Source organism: Conger conger, chromosome 9 (genome assembly GCF_963514075.1).
Source record: "Conger conger chromosome 9, fConCon1.1, whole genome shotgun sequence".
In the NCBI taxonomy this organism is placed as follows: domain Eukaryota; kingdom Metazoa; phylum Chordata; class Actinopteri; order Anguilliformes; family Congridae; genus Conger; species Conger conger.
Genome location: NC_083768.1, coordinates 9,238,825 through 9,255,466, shown reverse-complemented (window position 1 = coordinate 9,255,466; position 16,642 = coordinate 9,238,825). Strand labels below are relative to the sequence as shown.

The 16,642-nt window shown below is 42.0% G+C and overlaps 2 protein-coding genes across 3 annotated transcripts in view; both read left to right on the top strand.

The window, feature by feature from the left end:
* Positions 1 to 16,642, top strand: part of LOC133137939 (receptor activity-modifying protein 3-like) — a 47,412-nt gene that overhangs the window by 21,302 nt on the left and 9,468 nt on the right. Inside the window, exon 1 of one of the 2 annotated variants that reach the window (XM_061256362.1) lies at positions 8,576 to 8,846. The exons of the other annotated variant lie outside the window; for it this stretch is intronic. Within the exon in view, the coding sequence (XP_061112346.1) occupies positions 8,768 to 8,846 (79 nt within the window). The 5' untranslated portion in view covers positions 8,576 to 8,767. Of the gene's footprint in view, positions 1 to 8,575; positions 8,847 to 16,642 lie in introns of those variants that run through there. 2 annotated transcript variants of the gene reach the window in all.
* LOC133137929 (zinc-binding protein A33-like) lies at positions 1,170 to 5,690 on the top strand. The gene is made up of 6 exons (XM_061256350.1): positions 1,170 to 1,852; positions 2,802 to 2,897; positions 3,308 to 3,538; positions 3,751 to 3,773; positions 3,853 to 3,971; positions 4,394 to 5,690. The coding sequence occupies exons 1-6, from the start codon at positions 1,442 to 1,444 to the stop codon at positions 4,942 to 4,944; spliced, it is 1,431 nt and encodes a 476-aa protein (XP_061112334.1). The 5' UTR covers positions 1,170 to 1,441; the 3' UTR covers positions 4,945 to 5,690.

Below are 16,642 nucleotides of genomic sequence, written 5' to 3'. Positions count from 1 at the left end.
TGATAGTAAGAGGCAGGTGCGAACACCTCACTGAAACTAAGCGAGTAATCAGGGATAGCATAGGGAGGCGGACTTGTAGAACAGTGCGCAAAACTAAGAGATTTCGTTAGTGAGTTAGTTACGTGATAAATCTAAACTACCCAATTAAAGTGACTGTTAGTTAGTTAGACAGCCAGTAACTGTATTAATCGGATTAGTACCGTACAATATCTAAATTAGCAGTGGTTAGTAAGAATAGTGCTTTACAACATTTTACTATCGAGAGAAGCGGGAAGTAAGAAATGCGAGACTGGAAGGAATGTTGAAATCCGGGAAACTACCGTAAAAACAGGGGATCACAATTGTAATGGATGGGAAACAGAAAACCAGATCTAATAATGAAAAATAATAAATGACAAGAATAAAAATAATAAACTAACATAACATGAACAGCCACCAAGAATTTGAGGCCGTTATGAGGGCAAAGTAATAAAATGTTCCTAATAAAGTGCTCAGTGTGTATATACATGTAGACGTCACTGTCAGACACATTAGGAAAGGAGCGAGTGGCACATCTGTTTTCTTTGTTCATGACTCTGATTGAGTTTAGTATTGTAGGTTTTTGTTGTTTCCTTGGAGATTTATTTTCTAGGTATTAGTCAGTTGGCTTATGTAATATCAGTTTTTGTCATATGGTTTTATTTGTATTTATTTATTTGACACTATTTACCATCCCTTCCCCAACTTGTAAATTCTCTGCACACTGTAGATAAAAGAGCACCTGAGAATTACAACCCTGTCAGATTTTTTTTTTTCTGTTTGTGTCCATTGTGTTACTATTCTTTTCCCCACTCCTGCCAGTTTCTGTTCTTGTTCACCCCACTTACCCCGAGACTAAACCAGGGGTCGTAACACACGCTTTCAGTGCCTCTCTGGTGTCTCGCACCCCACAACCTGTACTCCATGATCTTTTTATCTAAGGTGTTTAATTCTGTCCACTTATTTCTTGATTACTAATGGAAAGTTGTATCATTTTATTCGTACCTCATTCCATTTCTTTTCATTTTTATTTCACCTTCTTACCCTCGATATGCTGTCTACTGTCTTAGGGAGTGAACGGTCTGTTTGTCCAATAAGGTTCGCTTGGAGGGGAGTGTCTTATTCTGTCTTTTTTTGTGACGCATATTCAATTTTGGTGCAGAAAATGTGCTATCCATAAAAATGTTTTAGATCAAGTGGTACACCTCTACACTCTGTAACTCCACATAGAGCAGATAGTTCAGAGACATTATCATCTCTGTAAGAGAGAGAGAGAGGACAAACACAGTCAAGAATCTCTCACAGACTGTGAACAACAAGCCTGATCTGCAGTTTGCCTTTGAACCACACAGGGTGTGTTCTTTTCTCAGTTCAGCAGAAGTGAAAGTGATAGTTAGAGACTGAGAGACTGAGAGACCGTGAAATGGAGGCTACAGCTTTGATTCCTGAAAAGGAGCTCATCTGTTGTTCTGTATGTTTTGATATTTTTAAAGAGCCTGTTCTGCTAAAATGTAGCCACAGTTTCTGTAGAGTGTGTCTGCAGCAGTGCTGGGAAGAGAAGAGCTCTCGAGAGTGTCCCATCTGCAGGAGAAAGGCCCCTATGGATTCTCCTCCTATAAACCTGGCTTTAAGAAGCATTGTGGAATCCTACTTAAAGCAGAAGACTGACAGAGAAACTGCACACAAGAGTGAGGCTCGCTGTAGTCTTCATGGGGAGAAACTTCTATTATTCTGCAAACATGACAAAGAAACTCTCTGTATCGTCTGCCACACTTCAAAAAAACACACAAACCACCCAGTCTGTCCAGTGGAAGAGGCTGTACTGGATCTTAAGGTAATCACATTTTTTCTCAAACAACAACTTCATATTCTCAAGAAACATTTTGATATGAGTACAAAGTCTCTTACATCATACAGGTCATACAGGTCCAGCTAATATTATACAGTATATACTGTTAAATACTTGGAGAGAGAGCTGAGCAACAACCAGGAAGTACAGAAATTTTTTAACACAGAATGTGTTGTCCTTAAGTAGACATGAAGGTGCGTTAAAAATGACACACTATTTCTTGTTTTTAACAGATCTGTTGTGTGTGTATGTAACAAAAAAATCAGTACAATTGACTTATTGTGCCAATATAATTTCAACTAATTTCAAAAATGCTTCCACAAGTCTGCAATATTATATATAACGTACAACCCAGTATTATAGATGCTTTTTAATACTATATGCTGAAAATTCTGACTGGTTTTATAGTACTGAAAATGCACAAAATTATAGAATGTTATGATGCACTATAAGTATATTTCTATGATCTTTACTGGAGTTGTAGCAGGGCTATTTGCGAACGACTGGTACAGTACCGGTTTGGACCACTGGAGGGTGGTGTGGCCGGTTGACAGCCTTTTCAGCTTATTTACTCACAGGTGTAATAATTTGTGTGCAATCGGACTGCACCCTTGATAAACCCTCCTCTCGCATTCAGGAGCTTCTGTGTAATTTGCGTTACGCTGAAGCTGGTAAACAGTATCACTGGTTTGCTGGGGGAAAAAAAAAAGGGTTGTGGGAGTCTAACTCTCCCTTTGTTAGTTTATTTACTACAAGTGTTCCTTTTTCACTTGTTTGGGATCTATTTAAGTTCACCTTCTTTATCCTTCCCTTTGTGTGAAGTTTTTCCCCGGTGGGGTAGTTCTCATTTTAAGGTCATTCTTACTTTGACTTAGGGGTATTACTGTGCCACTTGTGTCTTTTTGTAAGTGACAACTGGTTCATATCACTGCAGGAGGAACTCAAGTCTGCACTTAATCTCATTAAAGAAAAACGGAAGATCTTTACTAAGAATGAACGAGAGTGTAAGAAAACCGCAGAACACATGAGGGTAAGTAAAGCAGCTAGGAATTATTTTTAAGTGCACAAAAAATTAGAAAGTATTATTTTTAGTTTGTTGTGTTTTTGAAAAAGTAAGGAAAAAAGTGCAACACTGCTACTTTACAGAGTCACCACTTTATTGGCAGATGTGCTGACGTTTCGGCACTAGGCCTTCATCAGAGTGCCGAAACGTCAGCACGTCTGCAAATAAAGTGGTGTTGCACTTTCTTCCTTACTTTTTCAAAAATTTAACCTCAAAAAGCTGCACCTGCAAAAAAACAAGACCAAGGTGTGCAGGCATATGAGAGCAAAGAATGCAAAGAATGCAACGTACATTTACTCACTTAGAAGAGAATAATTATGTTTGACATATAAAGCGTAGTTCCATTATTCAGGTTTAACATTGTGTGTTGATTGCAGAGTCAAACGCAGCACACAGAGAGGCAGATAAAGGCAGACTTTAAAAGGCTGCACCAGTTCCTACGAGAGGAAGAGGAGGCCAGACTAGCTGTACTGAAGGAGGAAAGGGAGGTGAAGAGTCGGGTCATGGAGAAGAAATTGGCAGACATCACAAGACGCATCTCCACCCTTACAGACAAAATCACCGCTATAGAGAAGGCCATGGATACTGAAGATGCCTCCTTTTTAAAGGTAGGAGCTTCATTTACTGACAGTGTTCTGGGTTTATCATGTTCCAGTCATATTGAGATGCTCACTGTGATGCAGAGTATCAGTGGCCATTTTCAATAACGGGTCAGTAAAGCAAGGCCTCACCAGCAAAATAGGGAATATTACAAACCTCTTATAAGAAACATTTGTACCTGTATACGTGCATCACAATTATGCTGTTATGTGTTTTTCAGAGCTACAAGAACATCAACGACAGGTATGGAGACACTCACCTCATTTCCTTGTCTAAGTCACTTCTTTCCCTCAGCTTGACTGACTCCTGCCTGTCGTTACAGAGCCCAGTGCACACTGCAGGACCCAGAGCTGCTCTCAGGGGCACTGATAGATGTGGCCAAACACCTGGGCAACCTGACGTTCAGAGTCTGGGAGAAGATGCTGGGGATGGTGCAGTACAGTGAGTATCTGGGGCAGATGGGGACAACATTGTTTTCTGGAAGCATTTACTGAACACGTAAGACTGATGGAAAAGGCTGTATATTGAAATGATGTGAAAGAACCTTCAAGTGGAGGAACATCCTGTGGGCTGCAGCACACTCAGAACACCAGCAAACACAGAATTAACCATTTAAAACCCACTTACTAATATGGTTTATTAGCTGTGTGAATGGCATGCATGAAATTTGGCATCAACTGTGTTTTTATTCATTTTTAAAATGCAAATGGGTTTTATATATATTTTTGCAAGATCGCTAAAACTACAATATCAGAACATTGATTATTATATAGAAAATACTGTGTTTATGGACTAATCTGAATAGAGTATTTGACATGTGGCTGAACTTTCAGTCTTTTAGATATCTAAATTCTTTATTTCAGCTCCTGTGATGCTGGACCCCAACACTGCATGTGCCGATCTCTCTCTCTCTGATGATCTGACCACTGTGAAACGCACAGGTACAGCGCAGGACTGTCCTGACAACCCAGAGAGGTTTAACCGCTGTGTGAATGTGCTGGGATCTGAGGGGTTTACCTCAGGGAAGCACAGCTGGGAGGTGAAGGTTTGGAGTAAAACTGTCTGGGCTATAGGAGTGGTGAAAGAGTCCATCATTAGGAAGGGAAATATAAGCAGCAAAGACAAAGGATTCTGGGTCTTTTATCTGAGGAATGGTGATCAGTACAAAGCTGGAGATACTGTGCTCACACTGGAGAGGAAGCCCCAGAGCATCAGAGTGCAGCTGGACTATGACAGGGGGGAGGTGTCCTTCTTTGACTCCAGTGACATGGCCCACATTCACACTTTTAAACACATGTTTACTGAGAGATTGTTCCCATTCTTCTGTCCTGGTTGGAGAGATGGTGGTAGCAATGACGCCCCCCTGCAAATATGTCCAGCAAAGGTTTCTGTAACAGTGACATCATCCCAGTGAAGATGTTTGATAAAAAAATTAAGAAATGTTGTGCTTGTAAGGAATTTGGGTTGTTTCTAATCCACCTCAGCATGCCTGGTTGTTGACCTGAACTGAGAGAGCTGCTGGAAATGTGATGGATGGGTTTCCGCTGGCCTAACAGAACCCAATGGGAGGCAGTACACACACACACACACACACACACACACCATTTGGTTCCTGTAATCAGCCTCAGTGTGCATGGATGTTGATTTGGGGTGGTCAGAAGGCAGCAGACATGCATACAGAGGTAACAATGATCATTTGATTCCCTGCCACATTATTGCTACATTTCATTCTGGGGAAGGGCTATAAAGCTGGGGCTTGAACACTGCATTGTAATTTACCTGCCTGGCTTTTACCTGCTATGTTTCCTGCTGTAAATGAGACTACTTTCACTTGTTAATATACATTGTTATTGATGTAAACTTTGGAACTAAGACTTCACTTTAAAAAGGACCAAGTTCTGTCACTGTAAACAAGTACGATAGAGGAAATCCATTTCATAATTATAATACATTTTCATTCAATTATCATTTAATCATTAATAGAGTTTATTGCATACAATGTTCATACATGAAACAGATGCACTCTTGTGGTTAAATCAAATGTTTTTATACCTGATCAGTGTCATTACATTTTAGTCAGGTTTATATATTGCATGACAATTATTAGTATTGTAATTATTATTTGTAATTAAATCACTGGAATTGGCAAGTAATCACCAAGCTTTCGCTGACTGTTTCTCATCTCTATCTGTCTCACACGGGGAGTGTTTTCAAGACACTGTTGCTCTTGTGGGGGTTTCGGCCAAGCTGAGTTGATTTCATAGTATTCTCGTTCTCATCAATTAATGTTACAGAATCTAAATAGCAAGAGCAAGACACCTAACCCCCAAATGCTCCTGACGAGCTGGTCGGTGCCTTACATGGCAGCCAATCACCGTCGGTGTGTGAGTGTGTGTATGAATGGGTGAATGAAGCATCAATTGTACAGCGCTTTAGATAAAGGCGCTATATAAATGCCAACCATTTAACAGCAAGGACAATGGAGACAGTACATAACTGCACTTACATACACACACACATCACTGGTGTGACTGAGGAAAGTTAACTGAGGAAGTTGGACATTCTTAGCTTTGCTTTAAAGTATATAGGATTCAAGTATATATTTCAAACCACAACAGTACAACAGCCGTCAATAACAAAGTGCTCCATTCAAGATCAGGATGACAAGGTTGATTTAAAATTTCACGAGAATGCAAAGCTGATATCTTTTCCCAGAACATAAAAGTTAAGGAATGCCGTGTCTCCAGTGCCTGCAGGTTCCACATGGACCTGAAGATGAGTGGAGCCGGAATGGCCGCTGGTGCTGGTTCCACAGTGGAGCCGGAATGGCCGCTGGTGCTGGTTCCACAGTGGAGCCTGAATGGCTGCAGCAGCTGGTTCCACAGTGGAGTCTGAATGGCTGCTGGTGCTGGTTCCACAGTGGAGTCTGAATGGCCGCTGGTGCTGGTTCCACAGTGGAGCCTGAATGGCTGCTGGTGCTGGTTCCACAGTGGAGCCTGAATGGCCCCTGGTGCTGGCTCCACAGTGGAGCCTGAATGGCTGCAGGCCCCATCTGCATCATCTGTCCTTCAGCCACAGTTTCAGTGCCTCTCCGGTGTCTCGTATCCCAGAATCCTCTTCTCTGGCCACTGCGGGGATGAAGTACTGCAGAGAGACGTCCTCCTACAGCAGAATGAATCCTCGTGTTGACAATGTCTGGGTTTTTTTTTTTGGGGGGTGGCATTTGTCAATGAACTAAAATCAATAGCCGATATTAACACGGTGCTCAAAACTGTAGTTCTAAAACTGGATGTAAAATTGGAATAAGCAGATTCTGAAAACATTTGCTGATTTTATGAAAGTTGTGTCTTCTAATGTGTTCTGAGTGAGACATCTTGGAGGTTTTAATCAATCTTCCTACCAGCCTTACTTGTATTTTACGTTCTAACACGTCCTATTTTAAAGATGGTGGCTCTTGGTATTTATTCACAGTTGCCAGCTGGTTATCTGCTGTGCCTTTTTCCTTTGATAAGGACCTGTGAACTTTGTGTTCATGTTCTTACGACATTCTTAGTGGAATCCCTTACTCAACCGGAGAGTAGCACACTTTTATTTGGCCCACATTCTGGCACTCATAACAGGACCCTGGCTATTGATTCAGGAGAGCTTAGACCAATACACATTCTCCTAGTGGACACATTCTGTCAGTGGTGAGTCGCAGTGTGCAAGTCTTCGTCAAAGTAAAGGGACAGACCGGCCACCCACTTTCGCAAAACGATAGCGTTACTAACTCTTGCTTGTGCTCCTCCTTTCCCCCACATTGTAAACATCGAAGTCAACCTTTGTTGACGTCAAATCTGATACTAGCTCTTTACCCGAGTCGTACACGCGCAATTGCGGCAACTTATTTAATATGATAGCTATATTGATGTTGTTCCATGCAAGTTAGCTAATAGTTGCTAATTAGTGAAACAACTTCTAGTCTAGATAGTATAACTAACGTTGCCGTTATATAGCTAGCATACACAGTCCAAATCATGAGCCTTACTTAGCGTTGGCTAGCTCCTGTTAAATAGTTAAATGAACGACCATACAATTATTCAGGCAGCCCACGTCTATCATCTTTGCTCGGAATTTCATTTTCAATTGATTGTGCCTGCAATATTGTATTAGCTAATTTTTTTTATCACTAATTCCGTCAGATGCTGTCTTGAGGAAAGTTTAAACCGTGGCGCTTAAGGTACGGCGTCATGAACAAGACACGGGCGTCAACCGTGTAGTTTTAACACGTTATTTTCAACATTTCCACGGGAGGGCGCTGCAGTACTTCTCAACCGATCTTTCAGCATGGTCACAACCGGGAGAATTAACGAGCTGAAATGAGAAATTGTATTTCTGGTAAAAAAGAAAAGAAAAAAATGAACAGGGAAACCATAGACGGATAACACTGGATAAGATCGATACCGATAAGATGTACGGATAACAAGTTCAATACATCTGGATCTTCTAAAAAACATCTAAAATAACAAATAAATAAATAAATAACGACATGAACAAATAAATAACATGAATGCTGTGAGAGAACTTGAACTTGCCTCTAGATTCACTAGATTAAACTGGTGCGTGGTCGGTGTGGAAACGGTTCATTGCACATGCAATATTACCAGATGCATATTTTATTCCACAAAAGTATTATTCAAACAATCTCATTTATAATTCGGAGCAAAACAGAACCAAACAAACCACATAAAGAGTAGGCCCTGTATTAGTCCTCGTGTACACAGAATGTATATTTTCTGATATGGTAGCTAAATACAACTTGAAATATAAATGAGTAGCAAATACACAATACGTTTTTACCAGGCCTATATGTACTGCTAGCGTATATGTAGAAGAGTGTCTGTTTGCCATTAGGATAATTATTTCCTCTTTCAGTTCGATGTGTGTGTGTGTGTGTGTGTGTGAGAGAGAGAGAGAGAGAGAGAGAGAGAGAGAGAGAGAGAGAGAGAGAGAGAGAGAGAGAGAGAGAGAGAGAGAGGTCGACCTCATTCGCTAGAGGAGAGCGAATTCGCAGCATCTACAGTTGAAATTTGTGGTCCGCGCGTAAATCCGCGTAAATCCCTTGTTCTGCATCTGGAAAGGAGCAAAGGACTGCCATGCCACCGCTGAAATATAACGGAGTGGTTGACGTTTGGAATTAATAATGTTGTACTCCGGATATTTAATGTCCAGCGGAAACAACATTTTAAGCGCAGCGTATGAGTGCTGAATTGTGGAAAATCGTTATGGATGAAAATGCTCTCCTTGTGTCCAAACTCTTCCTCGTGGGCATCTTAAGTAAGTAAAACATTCTTGTATATTTTATACACGTGTTTCTATATTCTAAGTACATTTCTATGGTAAATCAGCCCTAACGTGGGTAAAACCATATAACATTATTATTATTATTATTATTATTATTATTATTATTATTATTATGAGAACTAATTTGAGTAAAGAGATTCTGGGTAGTTCATGCAATTCCTGTTCAAGAGGGAAAACATATTGGCTACTACAAGTATGAGTTCCCTTTATATTTCCATGACCGGTTATGGACAGCCTTTTTATTATGGACAGCCTTTTTACGGCTCAAAGTGTGCTGTGCAATAAGTTCTGTTCTTAAAAGATGTTTGTTTCCATTGGGTATCCGCGAATCAGTGTTGGAGCGAATTAATGTAGACATGTTGAAAATGAGCCGCGAGGCAGCAGCCTACAACAGGCTAATTTGCGCACAATGTTGTAACTGCGTCAAATGACATAATGACACGAAGTCGACAATCATGCCAATAACGTGGGCTCAATTTACTTTAATGGGGCAATTGCTGCGTGCTTGTCAGGAGTTAAAATCTGAAATTTAAACCCCTTGACTGGGGAACCGCATTACGACTGGAACAGTTCTCTATCTGTCTGTCTGTATAGCACATTTTAATTAGTTTAATTAGTAACAATACATTTCACAGTTTACCCTGGCCTAAACGTTCCTAAAACAGAGAGGTTTAGCTTATTTAGCTAAGCTTAGCTTAGCTTTATTTATTTATTTATTTATTCTATTCATTTATTGGGGCAGTTGAGAGGCAGGGGGGCAGGGCGCTGACTTTTGGGTGACTTGAGAAAGGGGGGGGGGGGGCCCAGAGCCCACTGGGGCACAAGAAAGGCGAGAAACCTGCCAGTCCTCATGTTTCCCTTCAGCACCAGCATCTCTATCGCATCAGGCGCTACGAGCGCTCGTTTGGCAGTCGGAGGGTTTGCCGGTTCGATCCCGCCCTGGGTGTGTCGAAGTGTCCCTGGGCTAGACACCTAACCCCCTGACGAGCTGGTTGGTGCCTTGCATGGCAGCCAATCTCCGTGTGTGCATGTATAAATGGGTGAATGAGAAGCATCAATTGCATTTGGATAAAGGCGCTTTATAAATGCCAACCATTTACATTTCACATTCAGCATCATCATAGACCTCTGGTTTCAGAGGGTCTGCTGGTAGAGATATAATAGCCTGATAGGAGCCTCTCTGATTATCTTCTGTAAAATGAGACTTCAGTGCAATCCAAAGACTCACGCTGCCTGCCTCTGCTTCATCCTCTCTGCCTGTGCTTCATCCTCTCTGCTTCATCCTCTCTGCCTCTGCTTCATCCTCTCTGCCTGTGCTTCATCCTCTCTGCCTCTGCTTCATCCTCTCTGTCTGTGCTTCATCCTCTCTGCCTCTGCTTCATTCTCTCTGCCTCTGCTTCATCCTCTCTGCCTCTGCTTCATCCTCTTTGCCTCTGCTTCATCCTCTTTGCCTCTGCTTCATCCTCTTTGCCTGTGCTTCATCCTCTCTGGCTCTGCTTCATCCTCTTTGCCTGTGCTTCATCCTCTCTGGCTCTGCTTCATCTTCTCAGCTTCATCCTCTTTGCCTGTGCTTCATCCTCTCTGCCTGTGCTGTCGTCACACAGCAAGGAGGGGAGGGAGGAAAGCCTTCCCAGCTGTGGGACTCACTCCCCTGGGAGGGAGCATCCAAGGACAGGACCACACAGAGCCTATCAGCTCAGAATCCCCCTCTCCCAACAACAGAGAGAGAGAGAGAGAGAGAGAGAGAGAGAGAGAGAGACAGAGAGAGAGAGCGAGACAGAGAGAGATTGAGAGAGAGAGAGAGAGACAGAGAGAGAGAGAGAGACAGAGAGAGAGAGAGACCGAGAGAGAGACAGAGAGAGAGCGGAGAGGGAGGGGGGGGGGGGTTTGTGCTTCAAACCACAGTTAATTAACTTTTATTTTAAAGCAACTTCTAGTAGCATGGCAAATTTGTTTTATTTATTAAGCCTTTGTAGAGTATTTCCACTACTGTCCATTACCAGAATCTTCAGTTAACGACATTCTAATCACATGATATTTGTGATCTTAGTTACAGTGCAATGGGTTCATGGGTTATGCAGTCTTCAAAATGCACTGATGGTAGGCGACTTGCTGCTGGTCACTGTTTTACTGCTGATGGTGGAGAGAATGCATATGCTCATTCGCACAATTCCAACAAACTGCATTATCAATATCCGTAGTTGATTTGTACTGCAGTGTAGTTTCAGTGAGATGACGAAATAGGGGTCCCCATCCCTTCGTTCTGGAGAACCCAGGGTCCATACCTTCCTTTCCCTGGAGCTGCCTCTTCTGTGTCACTGTCTCATTTCATCCCGGACTCTGTTTTCTCTGGTTCATCAGTTTTTGTGGCTTCTTCTGACCACGGCTGTCATGAAAATGCCCTGTTCCTGATCGTGCTTGCTAACTTGCGCCACGTTTTGCCTTCCGTGTGACGTCATTGGCCACCAGAGACTGGCGGAATGCTTTCCACACCGGAACTCCATTCCCATTTCCATTCCCAGGAAAATGAAGGCACAAAAAGCACTGAAGGTACAAAAGCTTGTCACTGGGGTGCCTACAATTCCCATTGGATTAATAACTTATTTGTACCTTTTTTTGTTTGTAAAAGGATACTCATTTCTACACAAAAGAGCGGTATTGTACATTTCAGGGCACATTACTTCCTTAAAGAGCCATGATCTATCTCCGCTGTACCTGCACTTCCAGGTGTGCAGTCTTCTCCAGACTGGAAAAACTACCTGAAGGTCACGTGTTCAAATCCTTATGATCGGTGTCTGTTGTATGGCAGGGTCGTTGCTAGTGGGGATGGGGTTTGTACTTGACGTAAATGACATTCATTCTGAATTATATAAGAACTTGTAAGGCGAGTTGTTCAATTCTCAGCCATGTCGATCACTCAGAGTGTGACTGACAATGCAAATCTCACATAAAATGTCGTGCCGCTTCTTGGATCTTGCTTGTTTGGCTCAGTTACACCAGGCAAGATCAGTCGAGCACAGAACGGTATTTGACTCCAAAACAATGACCTATTTGACCCAGGTCTGCATACCGTCGAGCAGGGCTGTTAAACTGGCGGGCTGTAGTACATGTGGCTATTTGTGGCTTCCTTTCAATTAGCATCTGTGAGAGCGGCCATTAACTTTAATGAATCACTTTGAAATTCATTGAAAAGCAGGCGACGCCGCGACCCCCTGGGACCGGAATCGGACTGCAGTGCTGTGGAGAGTGGCGAGAGACGCCCCTTCTCATTTAGATAATGATAATTGTCTGAATAATGAATACTGATGTTTTTCTCACCTGGGAAAGCGGAGCCATAGTACACAGATGTATTCCTATTCTCTGTCCTGCTCTTTGAGATTGTTCACTCACTAAAAAGGAGTAATATATTTAATACATTATTATTATTATCCATCCATCCATTATCTTAACCCGCTTATCCTGAACAGGGTCGCAGGGGGGCTGGAGCCTATCCCAGCATACATTGGGCGAAAGGCAGGAATACACCCTGGACAGGTCGCCAGTCCATCGCAGGGCACACACACCATTCACTCACACACTCATACCTATGGGCAATTTAGACTCTCCAATCAGCCTAACGTGCATGTCTTTGGACTGTGGGAAGAAACCGGAGTACCCGGAGGAAACCCACGCAGACACGGGGTTGCAAACTCCGCACAGAGAGGCCCCGGCCGACGGGGATTCGAACCCAGGACCTCCTTGCTGTGAGGCATTATTATTATTATTGTTATTATTATTATTATTATTATTATTATTATTATTACTCGACCGCATTATTCATGAGTGTGACATCCTGTCGGAGTGAAAGAACAAAACTATCTGCTCATTGCACAGAATTCACACCTGTGTAATTCTGGCACTGGAAGCCTGGAGTTCTGCATGATGCTGGTCCTAAAGCATCAGTCCAAATCAGAAATCAAAAACATTGTTGCTACTTTCAATACCTTTCATTACCCCTCACTGCCCCTTCAGAAAGTGCAAACATTGTAGCTTTATCATATTTTGCAGATCCACATAAAGTCATTGATGCGTTGTTGCAGGACCATCAAGAAACAAATGTAAGGCTACAGGGCGACATGGCTCAGGCAGTAAGAGCAGTCGTCTCATTGGCTCAGGCAGTAAGAGCAGTCGTCTCATTGGCTCAGGCAGTAAGAGCAGTCGTCTCATTGGCTCATGCAGTAATAGCAGTCGTCTCATTGGCTCAGGCAGTAAGGGCAGTCGTCTCATTGGCTCAGGCAGTAAGGGCAGTCGTCTCATTGGCTCAGGCAGTAAGAGCAGTCGTCTGGCAGTTGGAGGGTTGCCGGTTCGATCCCCCACCCGGGCTGTGTCGAAGTGTCCCTGAGGAAGACACCAAATGCTCCTGATGAGCTGGTCGGCACCTTGCATGGCAGCCAATCGCCGTTGGTGTGTGAGTGTGTGTATGAATGGGTGAATGAGAAGCATCAATTGTACAGCGCTTTGGATAAAGGCGCTATATAAATGCCAACCATTTACCATCAAGGCTAGTTTTGTCTAATTCAATCCTGTATACTCATCTGCAGTGGATACAGAATCCCACAGCGAGGCAGTTCATTTACGCCCAAAGGGCACTTTTTACTCCAATCTTGGCATTGTTACATTGGCTATTGGTCCTAACTTAATGTAACTGTATAAATGTATTTGCATCACTATTAAAGCATTCTGTGGGAAAATTCATTACAATTAATGAAACCTTCCGCAGAATCTCCTCTCTTCTTTAATAATCAATTCATGTTAAACACAGTACCAGAGAAACAGTTTTTTTTTCCCACAACTTGCTTTTAAATCCCATTTATAAACGGATCACTTAAATATGTGTTTCACCCCCATTCTTAATCGTATGTTATCATCTTTATAGTTATCCTGTATTTAGCCTATGTTGTTTAACAATGATTCATTATTATTATTATTATTATTATTATTATTATTATTATTATTATTATTATTATTATTATTATTGTTGTTATTATTTTTATTTAGGCGGCACGGATGGTGCAGTGGGTAGCACTGCCGCCTCACAGCAAGGAGGTCCTGGGTTTGAATCCTAGTCGGCCGGGGCCTCTCTGTGCGGAGTTTGCACGTTCTCCCCGTGTCTGTGTGGGTTTCCTCCGGGTACTCCGGTTTCCTCCCACAATCCAAAGACATGCAGGTTAGGCCGATTGGAGAGTCTAAATTGCCCGTAGGCATGAGTGTGTGAGTGAATGGTGCGTGTGCCCTGCGATGGACTGGCGACCTGTCCAGGGTGTATTCCTGCCTTTCGCCCAATGTATGCTGGGATAGGCTCCAGCCCCCCTGCGACCCTGATTAGGATAAGCGGGTTCAGATAATGGATGGATGGATGGGTTTTTATTTAGTAATAGTAGTAGTAGTCGTAGCATTTGCAGTTAGTATAATTATTATAGTCCAACATTCAAGTAACGTACTTGCTGTATGTCTAAAATATGTTTTCTAAGTACTTTTACATTTCAGAAACCAACTAGCGTTCAAATAAAATCAAAATTTAATATAATAATATAAATAGTTCTAAATCAATTTTGCGTATGCAGTAATGCAGTTGGAAACAGATCACAATCTGAAACACGGTCTTATCACACAACCACTCTGCTGATAGCTGGCTAGTCTATTGTCCTTGACAGCCCAGCCATGTCCGCTAAAATAGAAAATGCCGTCTCACCAGTGAGACCAGCGTTTCTATTCAGTCTGTTTGTTAACAGGCTGCGGTCTGAAAGTAGTAAGATGAATCAATACACTTCATTTCGTAAAGTGGGGTGCTGGCAGTTTTGTGTCACCTTGGAAAGGTGCCCCGGGCTACACGGAACGAACGGCGATAAAAGTACTGATTGAATTGTTATTTTTTTCCATCAGCTGAAATCAGCGCTTGCTGGCCGCTTTTGTTATTTCATGATTGCTTTTGTTCCAGATATTTCCTGCCCTTCACTTACAAAAATGTGTAGGCCAACATAGGAAGACAATCAGGAAATATAGCTATTACTATTAGCCTCACAGGCCTTTCCCACCAATCAGCGTTTAATCCCACGTAGACGCCAATTTAGTCGAAGTTAACGTTACATTACATTTATTTGGCAAAATGCTTTTATAATAATGCGTCCCCCACTCCGTATCACAACTAGTGTACAGCAGGCCTACATACAATCACTGATCTTCATTCCTGGTCCTGCAGAGCTGCAGGGTGTGTTGCTGTTTGTTGTTATGCGGCAGTTATTTGATGAATCAAAGCAGTTAGTTAACTCACCTCACCTGGGTTCTTGGGTCTGAATTTAATGTTGCTGACATTAAGGTTGAAAACAAGAGTCAGCTGACCTAAACATCAGACGTTCTTATATAAGAAAACTTAGAAATATGAAAGCACAATGCAGCATAATATACAATCACTGAGCACTTTATCAGGAACACCTGAACACCTACTTATTCATGCGATTATCTAATCAGCCAATCCTGTGGCAGCAGTGCAACACATACAATCATGCAGACACAGGGATTGGGAATATCCTGACTGTGATGCATTGTTGATCTGCAAATAACAACATGCTCAATGAAGGCAGTTCGTATTCATATTCAAAGCAATAATTACAACTCTGAGAGGTTGTCTCATTCAATTAAAAAAAAAGAGCATTCCAAAGAACCTACTCGTGTTAAAATTCGGCAGCGTTTCACAGCAATCTGTTTTATTTACCAGTGATGTATTTATTCACCCGTGTAAGGTGCTAAGAGATCACAAGTGGTAAGAATGTCCTCAACTGGGCGTTCTAATGCTGATGTCACAATTACTACTGGTAAGTGAAAGAAGCAGAGTTTTAGAATACTGATTTGGAATAAAAAATAAAATTAAAATAATAATAATAAAAAGCATTCCAAAATAGCCCCCAGCACCGTGCTGCAGCATTTTGCACTTCAGTTGAGATTTAAACATTGTGGTCATAAAAGATCCCGTGACACGTTCCCCACAAACTCTCTAAATGTGACATTCCCTGTAGGACTGTCAGTGCAAAGTAGAATTGAATCTCAGTTGACCTTCCTGGTCAAATAGAAATTAACTAGAAAGTATAGATAGTTATAGATAGATAAAAATAAAAAATAAAACAAACAGACAAAATGGCATTCTTATGTACTGCCAGCTTCCAGGAGCTTCATTAGGAAAATTTATAAATGCATTGCTCCGTTGAAAAAAATATAATTTTATGCCGCGATAAAAAAAAATAAAAAATAATTAGAGATAAAAAAAATCTCTGGGAACGGTCTCGAGGGAGCCTGTATTCCGAAGCTCTTCCCAATGGAACGTCGGAAAGACAGGAGCGTTTGAACTTCATCGAGCTGAAGCATCACAGGGGCTTCTGCTTTGAATGGGTCCACATCCTGACACCGGAAACCGCTATATTTAGATATTTAGCGCACAGCAGTTCCTCCCCCAGTGTGTAGAATGGAGTGTTTGGATGTGAGTTTCTGATTGGTTTTAGACGCCTATGGCTGGCTGGTTTTTATTTGTGGAAAATGCCCTCCTAAGCTTAACCCGTTCAGTCCCTAGAATGCCATCTGGCACCCTCTACCTCATACGTTTCCATCCAGTCAAAATGACTGCTATAGTATTGTTTTATAGGGGCTGCTAGAGTATTGTTTTATAGGGGCTGCTATAGTAGCCCCTACTAAATGCTCTGAACTTTCTCAAATTTCTCAACCACAGCCAAAACCCCTAT